This window comes from Lycium barbarum, chromosome 4 (assembly GCF_019175385.1).
Source record: "Lycium barbarum isolate Lr01 chromosome 4, ASM1917538v2, whole genome shotgun sequence".
NCBI lineage: Eukaryota > Viridiplantae > Streptophyta > Magnoliopsida > Solanales > Solanaceae > Lycium > Lycium barbarum.
The window spans coordinates 138687901-138703359 of record NC_083340.1 but is presented as its reverse complement, the minus strand read 5'-3'; the positions used below and the strand labels follow the sequence as shown (position 1 = coordinate 138703359).

General features: G+C 35.5%; 1 protein-coding gene across 1 annotated transcript; it reads left to right on the top strand.

The window, feature by feature from the left end:
- The first annotated feature begins 10570 nt into the window (after window positions 1–10570).
- Window positions 10571–14638, top strand: LOC132637897 (peroxidase 27-like). Its single transcript, XM_060354915.1, has 3 exons — window positions 10571–10783; window positions 13980–14168; window positions 14525–14638. Exons 1-3 carry the CDS (start codon window positions 10571–10573, stop codon window positions 14636–14638), a joined length of 516 nt encoding a protein of 171 aa, XP_060210898.1.
- Window positions 14639–15459: the final 821 nt, after the last annotated feature.

Below are 15459 nucleotides of genomic sequence, written 5' to 3'. Positions count from 1 at the left end.
GATAACCGAACCGATAACAAACAACAACCAATTAACCGATAACACATTAACCGATATCTTAATGGTTCTTTAACGGTTTAACATGTTTACAAACCGATAACCGATAAGTTGAACCAATAACTTTCAAACCCGAACCGAACGACCGATATATATATGCAGCCCTAGGTCCAGTTCTTTTAACAACAGGAACTAATACCTGCTACCGTAGCATCCTGGACAGCTCATATATAGGTGCTTCTAACATAACCTTGTTAATCAAGTACTTTCCGATCTGACCAAAGTAAATTAAGGTTTTGATTACAATGAAAGAATTTTTCTAAAGTGATATCGTCTCGTATATGAGGTACCATTATGTGAAGTGACGAACATATGCGGATACCCCGATACATGTTATACGGGGTAACAATATATGCCTACTTGTTCTATTTCATACACAATTATTTCTTAGTCAAAAAAATTACTGTGACTGTTATGAAATAATAAAACAAGCAAGAAGAATATTATAGGGAAAGAGAGAAGAGAGATTCTTTTATTTCTCTTGTTAGGGATTCCTTTAGAATGAAGGAGAACCTCTATATTTATGGAGGAAAAGTGACTTGATCCCAAAGTCACTAACCCTAATATTTCTCCTAAAGATAGACATCCACAATAATAAATAATATTTATAACACTCCCCTTGGATGTCTATTTGATAGATAATGTGTCTCGTTAAAACCTTACTAGAAAAATTCCAGTGGGAAAAAATCTAGTGAAGGAAAAAGAGTACACATTTCTAATAATACGCTATTTGGTTGCCTCATTAAAAACCTTACCAGGGAAACCCAATTGGGACAAAACCTTGGCTAAGGGAAAAAAAGTACAACGCGAATTAACTCCCCCTGATGGGTACATCACTCCAAAACTTGAATCTTCGCATTCCAATCTTGTGCACCATCTTCTTGAAAGTTGTAGTTTGTAGAGACTTGGTGAATAAATCAGTCATATTATCGCTAGAACAAATCTCTTGCACGTTGATATCACCATTCTTCTGGAGCTTGTGTGTGAAGAAAAACTTTTGTGAAACAAGCTTTGGCCTTTTATGAATCCTCTCTTTAGTTGGGCTATGTATGCTGCTGCATCTTCAGTCTTTGAATAGAGTTGTATTGTTGAAATCACTCCAAGTGCATTCCTGACTTGTTTTATGAACATATGTTATCTTTATATGATTTGACTGTCATGTAGAACGACATCGTATGACTATAATCCCTCACAGTCATAGCAAAATATATAAATGCATCAATTGCATAAAAATATGGCACTTCAGGACCCAAAAATTCTGCAAGTTTCTCATTTCAACTTCTTTCAGCAGATAATCTATTTCTTTTGAAAACTCTTCAAGAGTTTCAATAATTCTCAAGTAATCAACTTGCACCAACAATATGATAGATTTTGATTTCCACAATGACGTAAGGATAAATAGAGTCATTTGTGCCCTTAGTCAGTAAATATTCATTAAGCTGATAAAATCGCGTTCACCTTGCTTAATTTAATTCATATAACAATTATGAACAAATTTCTGCAACTTGTATATGCTTCAGGCATTTAAAATTCTTCAAGAATTTTCATATAATTTTGTCAAGTAATTCATATAGGATGCGAAAACATCTATTTCTATTTAAATGATATGACATCTTATGGTGTCTGGACAGCAGGTCAAATAAGCTTTATGCTTACCAAGATGCGTCATTTCACTTGATAATAATTTCTACGTTAGTATGCTTTAATAGACGTAGAATTTAGATCTTCACAACCTTTTACAATATTGCGCTATATTGTATCAAAGATATCGTTGACGATATATTATCTGTATCGGTTTGCAATAGGACAAAACTTATTGAGATCTCATCACTTCCATTATTTTTAGGTACCTAACCTCTCATAAGGTTTCATGAAGTGTTATGTCGTAGGCTCTTCAAGAGCACATTGCCTCCTTATAATGATCATTGACCATTTGCTTCTCTTTCTTTTCAATGATTATTGCGTTTGGAACCGATTAGTCTACCACGCTTCAAGCATGCTGTAGACTATGTCCTTCAGGGACATGAATTTAATAGGAGCATTTTGCAGCTGAAATTAGAAATTAATTTTGGATCTGCAAATGCTTCTAGCATTTGAGTTGAATTATCCTTTTAATAAGGATCACACTAATGATAATTCATAACATATTCTCAGCTGCTTATTCTCTCCCCCCTTATGTTAGAAAACTAACATATATTCCATATTCTTTGAGGGAATCCATCTTCGCACATCATGGTAGATTAATTAATCATATACCATACATAAAAACTGTTAGATGGTAATATCTGGTTCCTAATCCTGACCCAATTGTGAGGGGGGAATTTAATATAATTTATTGGTCTGAAGCATACAAGTAGTGTTGTATACCATATATCATATCTCAGACCAGCACATAAAGCTTTGTTCTCATAAACAATGGTTTAGCTATTTATCGGAGGCATTCAACGCCAAACCAGCTTGAATATAAACCAGCATTAACAAGATGAATTATCTTGATTACATACTCTGAAAATTTTGCTCTCAACTCAATTATTTTGAGCAAGTAACTTTGCTTATGTCAAACTGCAGGTTGACAATAAACACACATGCGACTGTCTTATCGATGCATCTATTTGAGACATCACATAATAGGTGAACGAGCCCATATTCACCTTTTATATTTTTTTCAGAGTTAGGAAATTCAATCCCAACATTAGCCAGTATAATCCACTTATCATGAGAACAAGCAACAAAAATAAATTCTTGAAGAATCTTCTGGTTCTTCAATATATGTCAAATACTCAATCTGCACATCATATTTGAATCGGGATGATCAAACCACTCATGCCGACTAATAAAATTATTTGTACTAGTAAACTTCAGGTTTACCATACCATGTGCTATATGTTTTAGTAAACTTCTGGTTTACTATGACATGAATTATTATTTTCACCAATAAACTTCTGGTTTACCATGTGATTCATCATGCTTATATTTGTATAGTACAATTTGAAGAATAAAGAGGGTAACCATTCATATACATATTTCTTACCCATTATAATTTTCAAGATATTTAATCCTCGAATCATTTATAGCTTCAATATGATAACCATTTACTTTAGTAAACTTCAGGTTTACTACTTGAGTTTCAATCATAAGAACTTTGTGTATTACAATCTACAATGAATGACATAATACTATATAAGCTCTTCAGGAGCCTTTAATTTATTCTCCATAATCACATATATTGGACACTACTAGTGCCATGATCTTCTAGATAAATAACTAGCTCTTCTGGAGCCCTTAATTAATTTTGTACGATCAAATATTGCTTAGACACTGCTGGTGTCATGAAAGAAAATTTGATTAGATCTTTCCGATGTCATATAAGAAATTAGTAAACGAATTTACAGTTAAAGATGAAATAACTTATGAACAGCAAGAGTTTGAAAACATACCAGATCAATCCAAAGTAAACATTTCTGTCATCTATAGACCAATACAAACCAAGCATTTGTGAAAGGCTTGTCCAGACATAGCAGGCAGTATATCACCTTCATCTTTTTCGCTAACATAAGATTTCAATTTTCCAAGGATCCCTTGTTCTTATAAAAAAAAAAAAACGAAACAAAACAAAACTTTGTAGAATTGCTTTAGAACTATCTGAACAAAATGAGCTCCATTTAAATATGTTGAAATTAGAGAGGCAGAACTATTTATAAATTTGAGTAAAGAAAAATGTTACATATAACCAAACTTACAATTAATCGAATAGTAATCTGAAACGATAATCGTTACTGTTCTTGGCATTATTTCAGAATCCTCTTCTTTTAAACTCCCAGCAAAATAACATTTAATTATTGAATGTTACCGAGAATCAAACTATAGGAATAAGGGGAAAAACCATAGTTTGTTGCTACAGTTGCGTGCTAAGCCATCCTTTCTAATTATTTAGACCAATGAACTGATTTGCATCCTTATCTCAAGAGATGTAATGTAGTCTCATTTTGCAAAATTGTTATTGTAAATTAAGAATGAGAGGTCGTTCACAATATTTCAAACGGCCCAGACAATTAACTTAAGAAAATCATACTTACAGACTGTCTTCTAGAAGTAGAATGACGATTGGTAGCTTCAAAATTAGAAGAGTATTTGCACCTTAAGTAATCGGCAAAAGGCAACGAGAGTACCTGACGGGACGAAGGATTACCTGCTCGTACAATCGGGGATAAATAAAAGTTTTACTACTTCGGGAATAGAGTTCGAAGTTCCACTAATTCGGGAGTAAACTTTAGTATTTTACTATTTCATGAGTAAATTTTAAACTTTTACTTCTTCGAGAGTAAGTTTCAATGTCTTACTACTTCAGGAGTAAATTTCAAAGTTCTACTACTTCTGGAGTAGATTTCAGAGTTTTACCACTTTGAAAATAAATTTCAGATTTACTACTTCGGGAGTAAACTTCATAGTCTTACTACTTCGGGATTAAAGAAAAATATTTAGAATATTTCTTCTCGACTATTCTACCTCTTCTGGAGGTGAGGCGTGATATTTTCAGAACGAAGAGCACGTTTGTATTTATAATCTTTAATAAATATTATCATCACATTCACTTCTGGGAATAGATCTGTATTTGTAATATTTATCAATAGTTCTATTCTTTAGGAATGGAACATAATCATTTGAATGTGTCTTGACCATATCAATTTGTGAAAGTTCAAAATTTCTTTTAAGATATTGTTACTTCAGGAGCAAATCGAGACACGTATAATGTTGAGAATTTTTTTTTCTCTAACATATCTTCAGTTTTAATCACAAGCTTATAGAAATATTACCACTTCTTGTGGTTAACAAATTTAATTACAATGAAGCATGTGAATTACAATCACTTCAGATGTCATATTACACATAAAAATCTGATCTACAGACAGTTACAAACATATGAGAAAAATAATACATATAATAAGGACGATGTCGCAGTAAGCCCTTGAACAGTGGGCAAATACAATTCCAAATTCAAACCTTATCCCAATAAAGGGTATCGTGACTTTAAACTTTTTCCCTTTTCAAGAATTGCACCTGAAACAGAAAATCAAATATAAAATAATAGAGTCTCGTGCTGATAACGTGTTATGAAATAATAAAATAAGCAAGAAAAATATTATAGGGAAAGAGAGAAGAGAGGAATTCTTTTATTTCTCTTGTTAGGGATTCCTTTAGAATGAAGGAGAACCTCTATATTTATAGAGGAAAAGTGACTTGATCCCAAAGTCACTAACCCTCATATTTCTCCTAAAGATAGACATCCACAATAATAAATAATATTTATAACAGTGACATTAATTGTACTTTTTTATTTATTAAAATCATCCATCCACGCTCTTACCTCCCATAGTGATGGATGGGGGAGGTTGACTTAAACCCCAACCTTGTATATTAAAAACACAGAAATAATTACAACAAGGAGGGGAACATAAAATCTTACCTCCAGGATCCTAATTTTTTCATATATCAATTAGAGTTTAAGATCGGCTAAGAATTTGTTTGATATGACCGAAATAATTTTTAAACATGTTTTTTTGAAAAATTAAGTGATGATGTTTGATTACTGACAATGACAATGATCCATAGTAGCTGTGGATTGTGCCCAGGGGCTATGCGAAATGGATGCAAAGGAGTTCAATTTGATAAATATTGTAAATATGTAGTAAAAGAATATTTTGTAAATCTTCTATTTTAGGTTAGTATATTTTGTATCCTAATAGGACACTGTAACTATGGTATATTTACCAACTCAATCAATGAGAATAATCACAGAATTAATCTCTTTCATGGTATCAGATACTAGGGTTTCATTTCCTCTTCCGCTGCCCTAAGTTTCCGACGTCCTCTTCTTCTTTTTCCGACGTCCTCTTCTTTGTTTTTCCGTCCATCTTCTTGCCTTCCATCAATGGCAGACACCAAGTTCCATCCTGCTTTGGCTGTCTCCAACATCAAGAATCACATTCCTATCATTCTTGAGATGGAAACGGATCATTATTCGGCTTGGGCTGAATTATTCAAGCTTCATGCCCGGTCTCACCGTGTCCTTTCCCACATTCTGCCGACCGGAAAGGAGAAGGCTCCTACCACCGACGACGAAAAGGAGTTGTGGTCCACTTTGGATGCCACGGTACTTCAATGGGTGTATGCAACCATCTCCACTGACTTATTGCATACGATCATCGAAGAAGATCTATCGACAAAGGAGGCCTGGGATCGCCTTCGTAATCTTTTTCAAGACAACAAAAACTCCCGTGCCGTTGCATTGGAACATGATTTCTCTCATGTCAAGATGCGGGATTTTCCAAATGCTTCGGCGTATTGTCAACGTCTCAAGACCTTGGCCGATCAACTCAAGAGCGTGGGGGCTCCGGTGACTGACAACCGCCTCATTCTCCAACTGGTGGCTGGACTCACCGAGGCGTACAAGAATGTGGGCACCTACATCCGCCAAAGTAAGCCTCTTCCACCATTCTCCGAAGCTCGGTCAAGTTTGTGCCTTGAGGAAAAGGCGTTGGCTGAAATGCATGATGACTCGCCCACGGCTATGGTGGCTAATTCCAAACACGAGTTTGATGACTCTACTCCTCTGGAAAATTCAGGTCGTTCTCACCATCATCGGGGCAAAAATAATAACAAAAATCGTGGCTCTAGCGGCGGGAAAAATAACGGCAGTGGTCGTGGTTCTGGCGGCGGCAGTGACAGCTGACGCCATGGATGTCGTATCTCAGGCGACCAGAAGCAGTGGCAGCAGTCCTCCTCCCCGTGGCAGTGGGGATGGATGCCTCAATGGGCTCCCCCTTGCCCGTATCCCACCACGCAGTGGGCTCGGCCACAGCAGCAGTGGCAGCCGTAGGACTCTTCTTCTGGCCCCAGGTCGCTGGCCCAACCTGGTATTTTGGGCTCGTGGCCACAGCAGCAGGCGTATGTAGCCGCGGGCCCAACGCTGCAATGGACTCCGACTGATATTGAATCGGCCATGCACACGATGACGTTGAGCCAACCCGATCCAAATTGGTATATGGATACCGGCGCCACATCCCATATGACATCCACAAAAGGTACTCTCTCGTCTTATTTTAATTTGAGCAATCGTAATACTGGCATTGTTGTTGGTGATGGTAATTCAATTCCAATTCGCGGTTATGGTCATGCTAAATTGCCTCCCCCGAACCCTCCTTTATTTTTAAACAATGTCCTTCATGCACCAAAACTCATAAAGAATTTAATATCGGTTCGTAAATTTACTACTGATAACTCTGTAAGTGTTGAATTTGATCCTTATGGGTTTTCTATGAAGGATTTCCGGACGGGGATGGCTCTCATGAGATGTCATAGTAGGGGTGCTCTTTATCCATTGTCCACCTTCAAATATCCCACCAATTCACCATCAACCTTTGCTGCCTTGTCTTCTACACGTTGGCATGATCGTTTGGGCCACCCGGGAGCTTCTATTTTGGATTTTCTTAGGCATAATAAAAGTATTGAATGTAATAGTTCTAGTTCATCTAGTATTTGTCATTCTTGCGTTCTTGGTAAACATGTTAAGTTGCCCTTTGCTAGTTCTGTTTCCGAAACTTTATTTCCGTTTGACATTATTCATAGTGATTTGTGGACTTCTCCCATTTTGAGTTCTATGGGACATCGTTATTATGTTTTGTTCTTGGATGATTTTACCAACTATTTGTGGACTTTCCCTCTGGCTAGAAAATCTGATGTTTACTCGAAATTTATAGATTTTAAGGCCCACATTCTTACTCAATTTGAACGTCATATTAAAAATGTCCAATGCGATAATGGAAGGGAATATGATAATGGTCAATTCGGAAAATTTTGTGCCTCCAATGGGATGTCTTTCCGTCTTTCATGTCCTCATACATCCTCTCAAAATGGGAAAGCCGAAAGAAAAATTCGCTCAATAAATAATGTCATCCGGACAATTAAATCTGGCATTGTTGTTGGTGATGGTAATTAAATCTGGCATCTGACAACTCCTTGTTCATCTTCGCACAATTAAATCCTTTTATTGACAACTTGTGCTATGTAAATAGAGAAAAAATGACGCTTTTTGGTTATATATGATTGTTGAATGAGATCCTACTCATGTAGTAATAAGGGAAATTCAAAAATTATTTTAGATCACTAATTTTAATCCTTTATATAATATATGTTATATTTTTTCAAATCAACTCATATAAATTTTCTAGCTCCATAAGTTGTGCTCTTTTTTTCTCCCTTCAGTAATTGTGCCCTTTCGAAAACTGGATATATAGTTAGGGGCGGAGCTAGTAAGGACCAAGGGGAACATCCGAACCTCCTTCGGTGAAAAATTACACTGTATATACAAAGTGCAAATTATTTTTTATGTATATATATAGTAGATGTATGTTAAATCCCCTTGGCTTCTTCGTTTCTCTACTTTTTTATATCTTTGAACCCCCTTAATTAAAATCCTGACTCCGCCACTGTATGTAGCTGTATTCCCCATTGGTATTTAACTATGCAAAAATTAAATATAAAATAGCAGACAAGTAAAGGAATAACATACCAACACAACTCTATCAATATGCACTACCTAAACATTGCGTTCCTTATATCGATAACTTATCTTAAAATATTTAAAATTAACTTAAACCATGAACTTTATTATACAACTCTACACTTCACGCATTGTTAACTTAAATCTGTATTTTAGTTGATTATCGTAATCTTAATTTTTTCCAAACTTCAGCTCAAAGGAAGTGTAATTCTAGAACTCCTCTACGATACTCCCTTTTTTGTGGTGTCAATCTTGAGCGCTATTTGTCTTTTCCTTTTTTGCATAATTTGTACATCACCAGGTTAAGTTGACTTACAATAATAAGTTAAATCATTATAGCAACTAGCAAGCCTAATATGGTTATTCGGAAAATAGAGTATTAACTTGTTATAATCAACAACAACGACAACAACAACAATAACAACAACATACCAGTTATCACTGTAGTCTCACAAGTGGGGAACTTGTTAAAATCAACTAATTAAATTAAACCGATGATGTAAACAAATTAAAGAATTCTTCATTCTATGTGTATATAACTTAAATCCTATACTATGTGTATATAACTTAAATCTCATATATATATACACACACTCCTTGTATTTTGCCATGCAGGTCTTTGTAAATATAATTTTGGCCATAATTGTGTGCTGTTTTTGTTCGAGCCTCATCAAATCTTATGTTCATCTTTCTTTATCTTTGTATTGTGTAGTCGTTTTTGTGGTCAATATTGTGCATTTGTCGCAACAAATGCCCAATAGCTTTATACATTACTGTTAAGAGTTGTGGTGAAGTGGTAAGTACCTTTTTATCCTTAATCTTAGGTTTCAGGTTCGAGCTATATTGGATACATAATCGTCTTTGTTAGGGAGCGTTGATATAGAACATTTTTGGGCGAATCTGAATTTTGCCACCTTTGTTTGAAAGGGGCCGAGGGCGTGAGTAGATTCTCCTAATGCATTTGAAAGCAATAACTTATAGAAAGGTCAACACTACTAAACATGAACAATATTCGGTATACTTAATATCGAGCCTATAGGAGATGTCACACATTAATTTCTTTCTAATCTATTTTTCGATCCCTATGTTTCAGAAAAAATAAAATTGTCACTTTCATCTGCACAACTGAAGTCCCAAAATAGTTTATTATTATTATAAAAAGCAAAATTTTCTCCAAGAGAAAACGAAGTTAAAGAAAAGAGTTCCATCTTCCTCCTCCAGCCCACTAAAAGATGATTAAAAAGATCAATTAATTTGTCACTCTCTTTTATTTTTAGTTTATGTCTTTTCACAAAGATATTTATTTCATATATAGAACATTTGAAAATAATACATAAAAGATCCTTTCAGAATTACTTAGCTAGACAAATAAGTTTTTAACACGTAACTTTTGATATAAGATGTCTTTAATTTCGAACAGTCTCTAAGAGTATGTTTCTGAAAAATTTGATGGGTAGAGAACTGTTCGAACAGGCTCTAAATCTTTGCAGTTTTTCGTTTACCTTTGGGCGATTTTTAATTTTTTTTTTTTTTTTTAAAAAAACTTTGGACCAACTCATCTCTGACTTCTGCACTTATAATATTCTTGCACTTGATATTCTGTTAGGAAGATTTAACAAATCAACCACGCAACAGTAGCATAATTTATTATTAAAGCTCTTCAATGTATTTTCCCGTTTAATTTGATTTCTTATTGTTTTTTTTTTCTGGTGATTGGTCCATTTTGTATATATTCGCAACAAGAACTAACAATAAAAAATTACTTAGCTGAGAAGGTGCTAACTGCTAAATATTAAAATCAAGTTTCCAGTACCAGCTCTGCCCTTTTAACAAATCAAAGGATTGATATCACCATCTGCTTAATTCCTATTTAAAGGCCATGAATTTGTGTTCTCCAATCATCTCTTCAAGCCAATAAGAACAGAGAAATTTGGTTAAGAAAGATAATATATAATGGCAACATCAAAATTTCTTTCATTTCTCATTGTTCAACTTTTTTTGGTCTTGGAGGTTGCTAATTCACCAGGCGTGGAAGTTGGATTCTATAGGAAAACATGTCCAAATGTGGAGGCAATTGTGAAAGAAACAACAAAGCACTACATTTCTATTGCTCCTACTCTGGCTGCTCCATTATTGAGAATGCATCTTCATGATTGTTTTGTTAGGGTAATGCCTTGTTTTTTTCATCCCTTTTTTTTTTATTTGATTTTTTCATGTCGAATTGTTAGGTGCGAACAAATTCCCACATTGATAGTTGAAAAGATTGAGAAGCTATATATAAGGTGTAGAATACTCGCACTACTAAACAATTGCCTTTTACCAAACAAGGCTAGGGAGGGATAAATTATGTCCGCTATCCTAAGAGACTGGTACAGAGTCTCGCAAAAAAGTCAAATATTTAATGTAACAGACTGTTATAGAGTCAAATATTTAACGGTTTGAGGCTTTTGGGGGGAAATCGTATAGCCTTACCCAAAAGAATGCTATCACATTATGTTAAGAGTATCTTTGGACTAATAATATCACATCATGTTAAGAGTATTTTTGGACTAACTTATCACAACACAATGCAATTAAAGTGTTACACCCCGCATTTTCAGAGCATGAGCATGACACGTACATCACCGTAGTAATGGAATGTCGGAGACGTCCCATGACGATTTGGAAGGTACAAGCCATGGGAATTATGTAACAACGAAGTAAAAGGACGAATTACGATCTCGTAAGTCGTAATCAGGAAAGACTATTTTGAAACACAAGAATATGGCCATTATCATGTATAATAAATGATAAATATCATGTATGAAGAGTTTCAGAAGGTTTCGAGGTCAAGCAAATTGAAGAAAATAAGTTCGACGAAAATTTGAGAAATGTTGGGTAGATTTTTAGTCAACTTTGGAAGGGCATATCTCCTAGTATATTAGGAGTTTTGAGATGAAACAAAAGCCCAAACTGAAGTTCGCCGAGTCTAGTTTATAATGCAACAAACCGCTCGTCGATAGGATATCGGAGTAGAGAATTATAGACGTTACAAACTGAGCTGTCGATGCAGAAACAGGGCCGCTACAGTACTGCTACACTACTGCGGCCCAACCCACTATAAAAGGGGTTAAAACCCCATTTTAATTCATCAAAACTCTCTATAAAATTCCAGAAAATTCAGCAAAGGAGAGGGATCTTATGCCACTTAAAATTGAGGATTTTGAGCAAAAATTCAAGCTACGAAATACCAATCGAAGTCCGGGCAACGCGTAGACGCGATTATAATTTCGTTTGGTGTTGGAGTTGGCTTGGGAACAAGTAAATGTTGAATATTTTGATACCTTCATAAAAATAAGGTATGAATTGTTGAATCTCTTTCTCTATCAATATGAATTAAGGAATAATTTCAAGAATAGAGGTTATGGTTTGTTGTGTTGATGTTGTTGATTTATGGATTGAGGGTTGAAGAGAAATTTGGATGAAAATACGTATATTTATCTTGTAGGATGTTGTTATTGATGTTGTTGGTATTAATTTCGGCTTCTTTACAGAAATAAAGTTATTAAATAGTCGTATCACAAGTTGGTTAGTTGAGAAATTTAGGAAACACCGTGTGGGATGTTTTAGGAAGTATGTTGGTATGGATAATGGTATTGATGATGTTGGTATTGTTGTTGTTGATTGGTTGTTGATATAATTATTTCGGGCTAGGCATATAAACAGGGGAGATGCTACCCGAATTTGACAGAATCTGAAAGGATTTTAATTAAAGTTTCGAGACGAGCGTATGATGATGATTCTAATAATAATATGAATGGTTGTATATGTAGATTACGAGGCTACGAATAATCTTCAGTGAATTGCAAGACAAGAAGTAAGTTGGAAGTCGAGAAATTATCCTTCAGGTATGTTAAGGCTCGTCCCTTCTTTCAAGGCATGACTCCTATGATTATAACTCCATAAATGTGTTCACAGCCTCCTTATTTCCAAAAGTTAGATTTTCATGATTCCAAGGCATAACCCCTTCCTAATAATTCATGAATGTTTTTCAAAATGTTCGTATTACCTAACCAGAGATTTATGATTCTGTGAGCTCTTATGATAACAGCGATGAGCATGTTTTTATGATGATAATGATGATGTCAAAAATGAGGATATTTTCTATGATGATTATGATGATGATGATGTTATGGCTAAAAGTCTCAAGTTATGAGATCAATGCTTTTATGAGATGATTTTATTCATAAGAGATTTCCATGTACATCAGCTTTACATTATTATGATGACTATGATGAGAATGATTTTATGTTCAAAGGTTCCAAGTTTATGATTTCAATGACGATAGGAGAATATTGAGCTATCTTTTGACCTTTCTTAATTTTATTCATTGTTGTTGGTCTCACCTTATAATAATTTTTCCTTCAAGGTGAGACAAAGCGACGATGGTTATTCCATAATATAATCGGAGGTTACCGACCTTACGTCACTCCGATGTACTCATAGCTTTTACTTGGCTCTCATGCATGCTTTATATATATATGTATGTATTTTCTCACACCGCGCCGCGCTATAGTCGGCCGGGCAGGCACGTAGATGTGTACACTACTGCAGTGGGCATGTTATGATATTGCCCCGGACGCGGGAGGCCTGGATGCAGGCTAATAATGATAACACCGAGCCTTGATGGCCGGGCATGATATTATATATGACACCGCGCCTTAATGGCCAGGCATGTTACTATGTATATGTATAGAAATGTTTTTTTTTAAAAGGTTGAGCATGCATGACATCCGCCCTACGAGACATTCAGATGTACAGGTTATCTTTCTTATTCCTTGTTACTTTTCATATCGATGTTATGTTGTTACTCATGCCTTACATACTCAGTACATTATTCGTACTGACGCCTCTTCTTGTGGGCGTTGCGTTTCATGCCGCGCAGGTGTATACAGATGAGTAGAGGATATTGCTAGAAGATGTTCCAGCTGGATTGGCGAGCTCCATTTCTTTCCGGAGTGTTGCCGAGTCAGAGTATCTATGTTACGGTATATTGATTTATGTTAGAGACTTTGCAGACAAAGTCACGTATATAGTATGTCATTCTTGTAAGAGGCTATTTAAGCCGATGTATCATTATGCATTACTTTACAGATTCACATGATTACAGATTTTATTTGATTCGAGAAAGACGAAAAGAATGTTTTTTTTTCGAGAAGCTTTCATTATGCATTTCATTTCATGACTTAAGAGTCCTGTGAGATTATGAGTATAACGAGAACCAGTGGGTTCGCTCGGCTCTAAGTAAGGGTCGGGTGCCCATCATGCCCTATCAGGATTGGGGTGTGACAAAAGGACCTTTTTTGTCTCTTTGTTGTCGCAGGGATGTGATGGTTCAGTACTACTTAATTCAACAAATGGAAATCAAGTTGAGAAAGATGCAATTCCGAATCAAAGTCTAAGAGGATTCCAAGTGATTGATGCTGCTAAATCTGCTTTAGAGAAAGAGTGTCCTGGCACGATCTCTTGCTCTGATATTTTAGCCTTAGCTGCTTGTGACGCTGTTTCACTGGTAACTAATTACTCCTTCTGCCTCAATTTATGTGACATATTTTTCTTTTTAACATGTCCCAAAAAAGAATGTCATATTTTCTTATTTTAAGAATGTCATACTTATTCTGACTTTTTTAAATTTTAAATGTGTTTGAAATTGTAAATGGTTTTCCTTACGACTAGAAGTGTGGAGCAATAGATAAAGTCAGAATAATTATGATAACTAGCAGTATAAGTGGTGCTCGGTAGTCAGCTCCGGGTACCCGTCATGGCCCCCTAGTCGGGTCGTGACAGTTTCTTAGTAATCTATACCTTCTTGTTGGTTGTACCCCTTTGCAACCAACCTAGCTTTTAGTCTTTTAACTTCTCCTGTAGACTTGTATTTCACCTTGTATATCCATTTGCAGCCTATTGGCTTCTTGCCTTGAGGGAGAGGAACTACATCCCATGTATGGTTATTTTGCAGTGCAGAAGTTTCTGCTTCCATAGCTTCTTTCTATCTAGGATCTTTAGCAGCTTCAGAAAAAATTCTAGGCTCAATAATTGCAGACCTATTGGCTAAATAGATCTGGTATGATGGTGAGATTTTCTCATATGATAGGAACTTGGAGATGGCATATGGTGTATCATGAACATTGAGAGAAATGAAATCTTTCACCCGTATAGGTGGTCTTCTTTCTCTTCCTGACTGTTTGTCAACTTGTTGAACCACATGAGGTGGTATATCTGGTGCAACTTCAGGAATTTGCTCCACTAACGGAACTTCAGGAGCCAAGTCTTGTGGTACTTCTATTTCCTGAGGTACTTGTGGCACTTCCATTTCTAGATGATCATGTAAGTGTAAGTCATGTTGTAAGTCAGTCTACTGTATAGCACTTGGTTGAACTGGAGTAGGTTGCACTGGTATTGCTGTTGAACAAGGTTATTCACTCATCATTGGATCCAAATCAACTAGATCATGCTGATTGTTTGTGAATATAGGTGTATGTTTCTGTGTCTGTACTTTGAATGGAAACACCTCTTCCTTGAAAATCACATCTTTGTTGACCAAAAAACTATTGTTTATCATATCAAAAAGTACATACCCCTTTTGTGCTTCAGCATATCCCATGTGAACAGTTGGTTTAGCTCTTGGTTGTAACTTATCAGTTTCATTTAGAATCTTTGCATAACATAAACACCCTAGGATTCTTAGGTGAATTAGAGATGGTTTTCTTTTATGCAGTTTTTCATAAGGTATTTTGTTCCCAATTACAATACTAGGCAACCTGTTTATTATATACACAACAGCATTGACACACATATCCCAA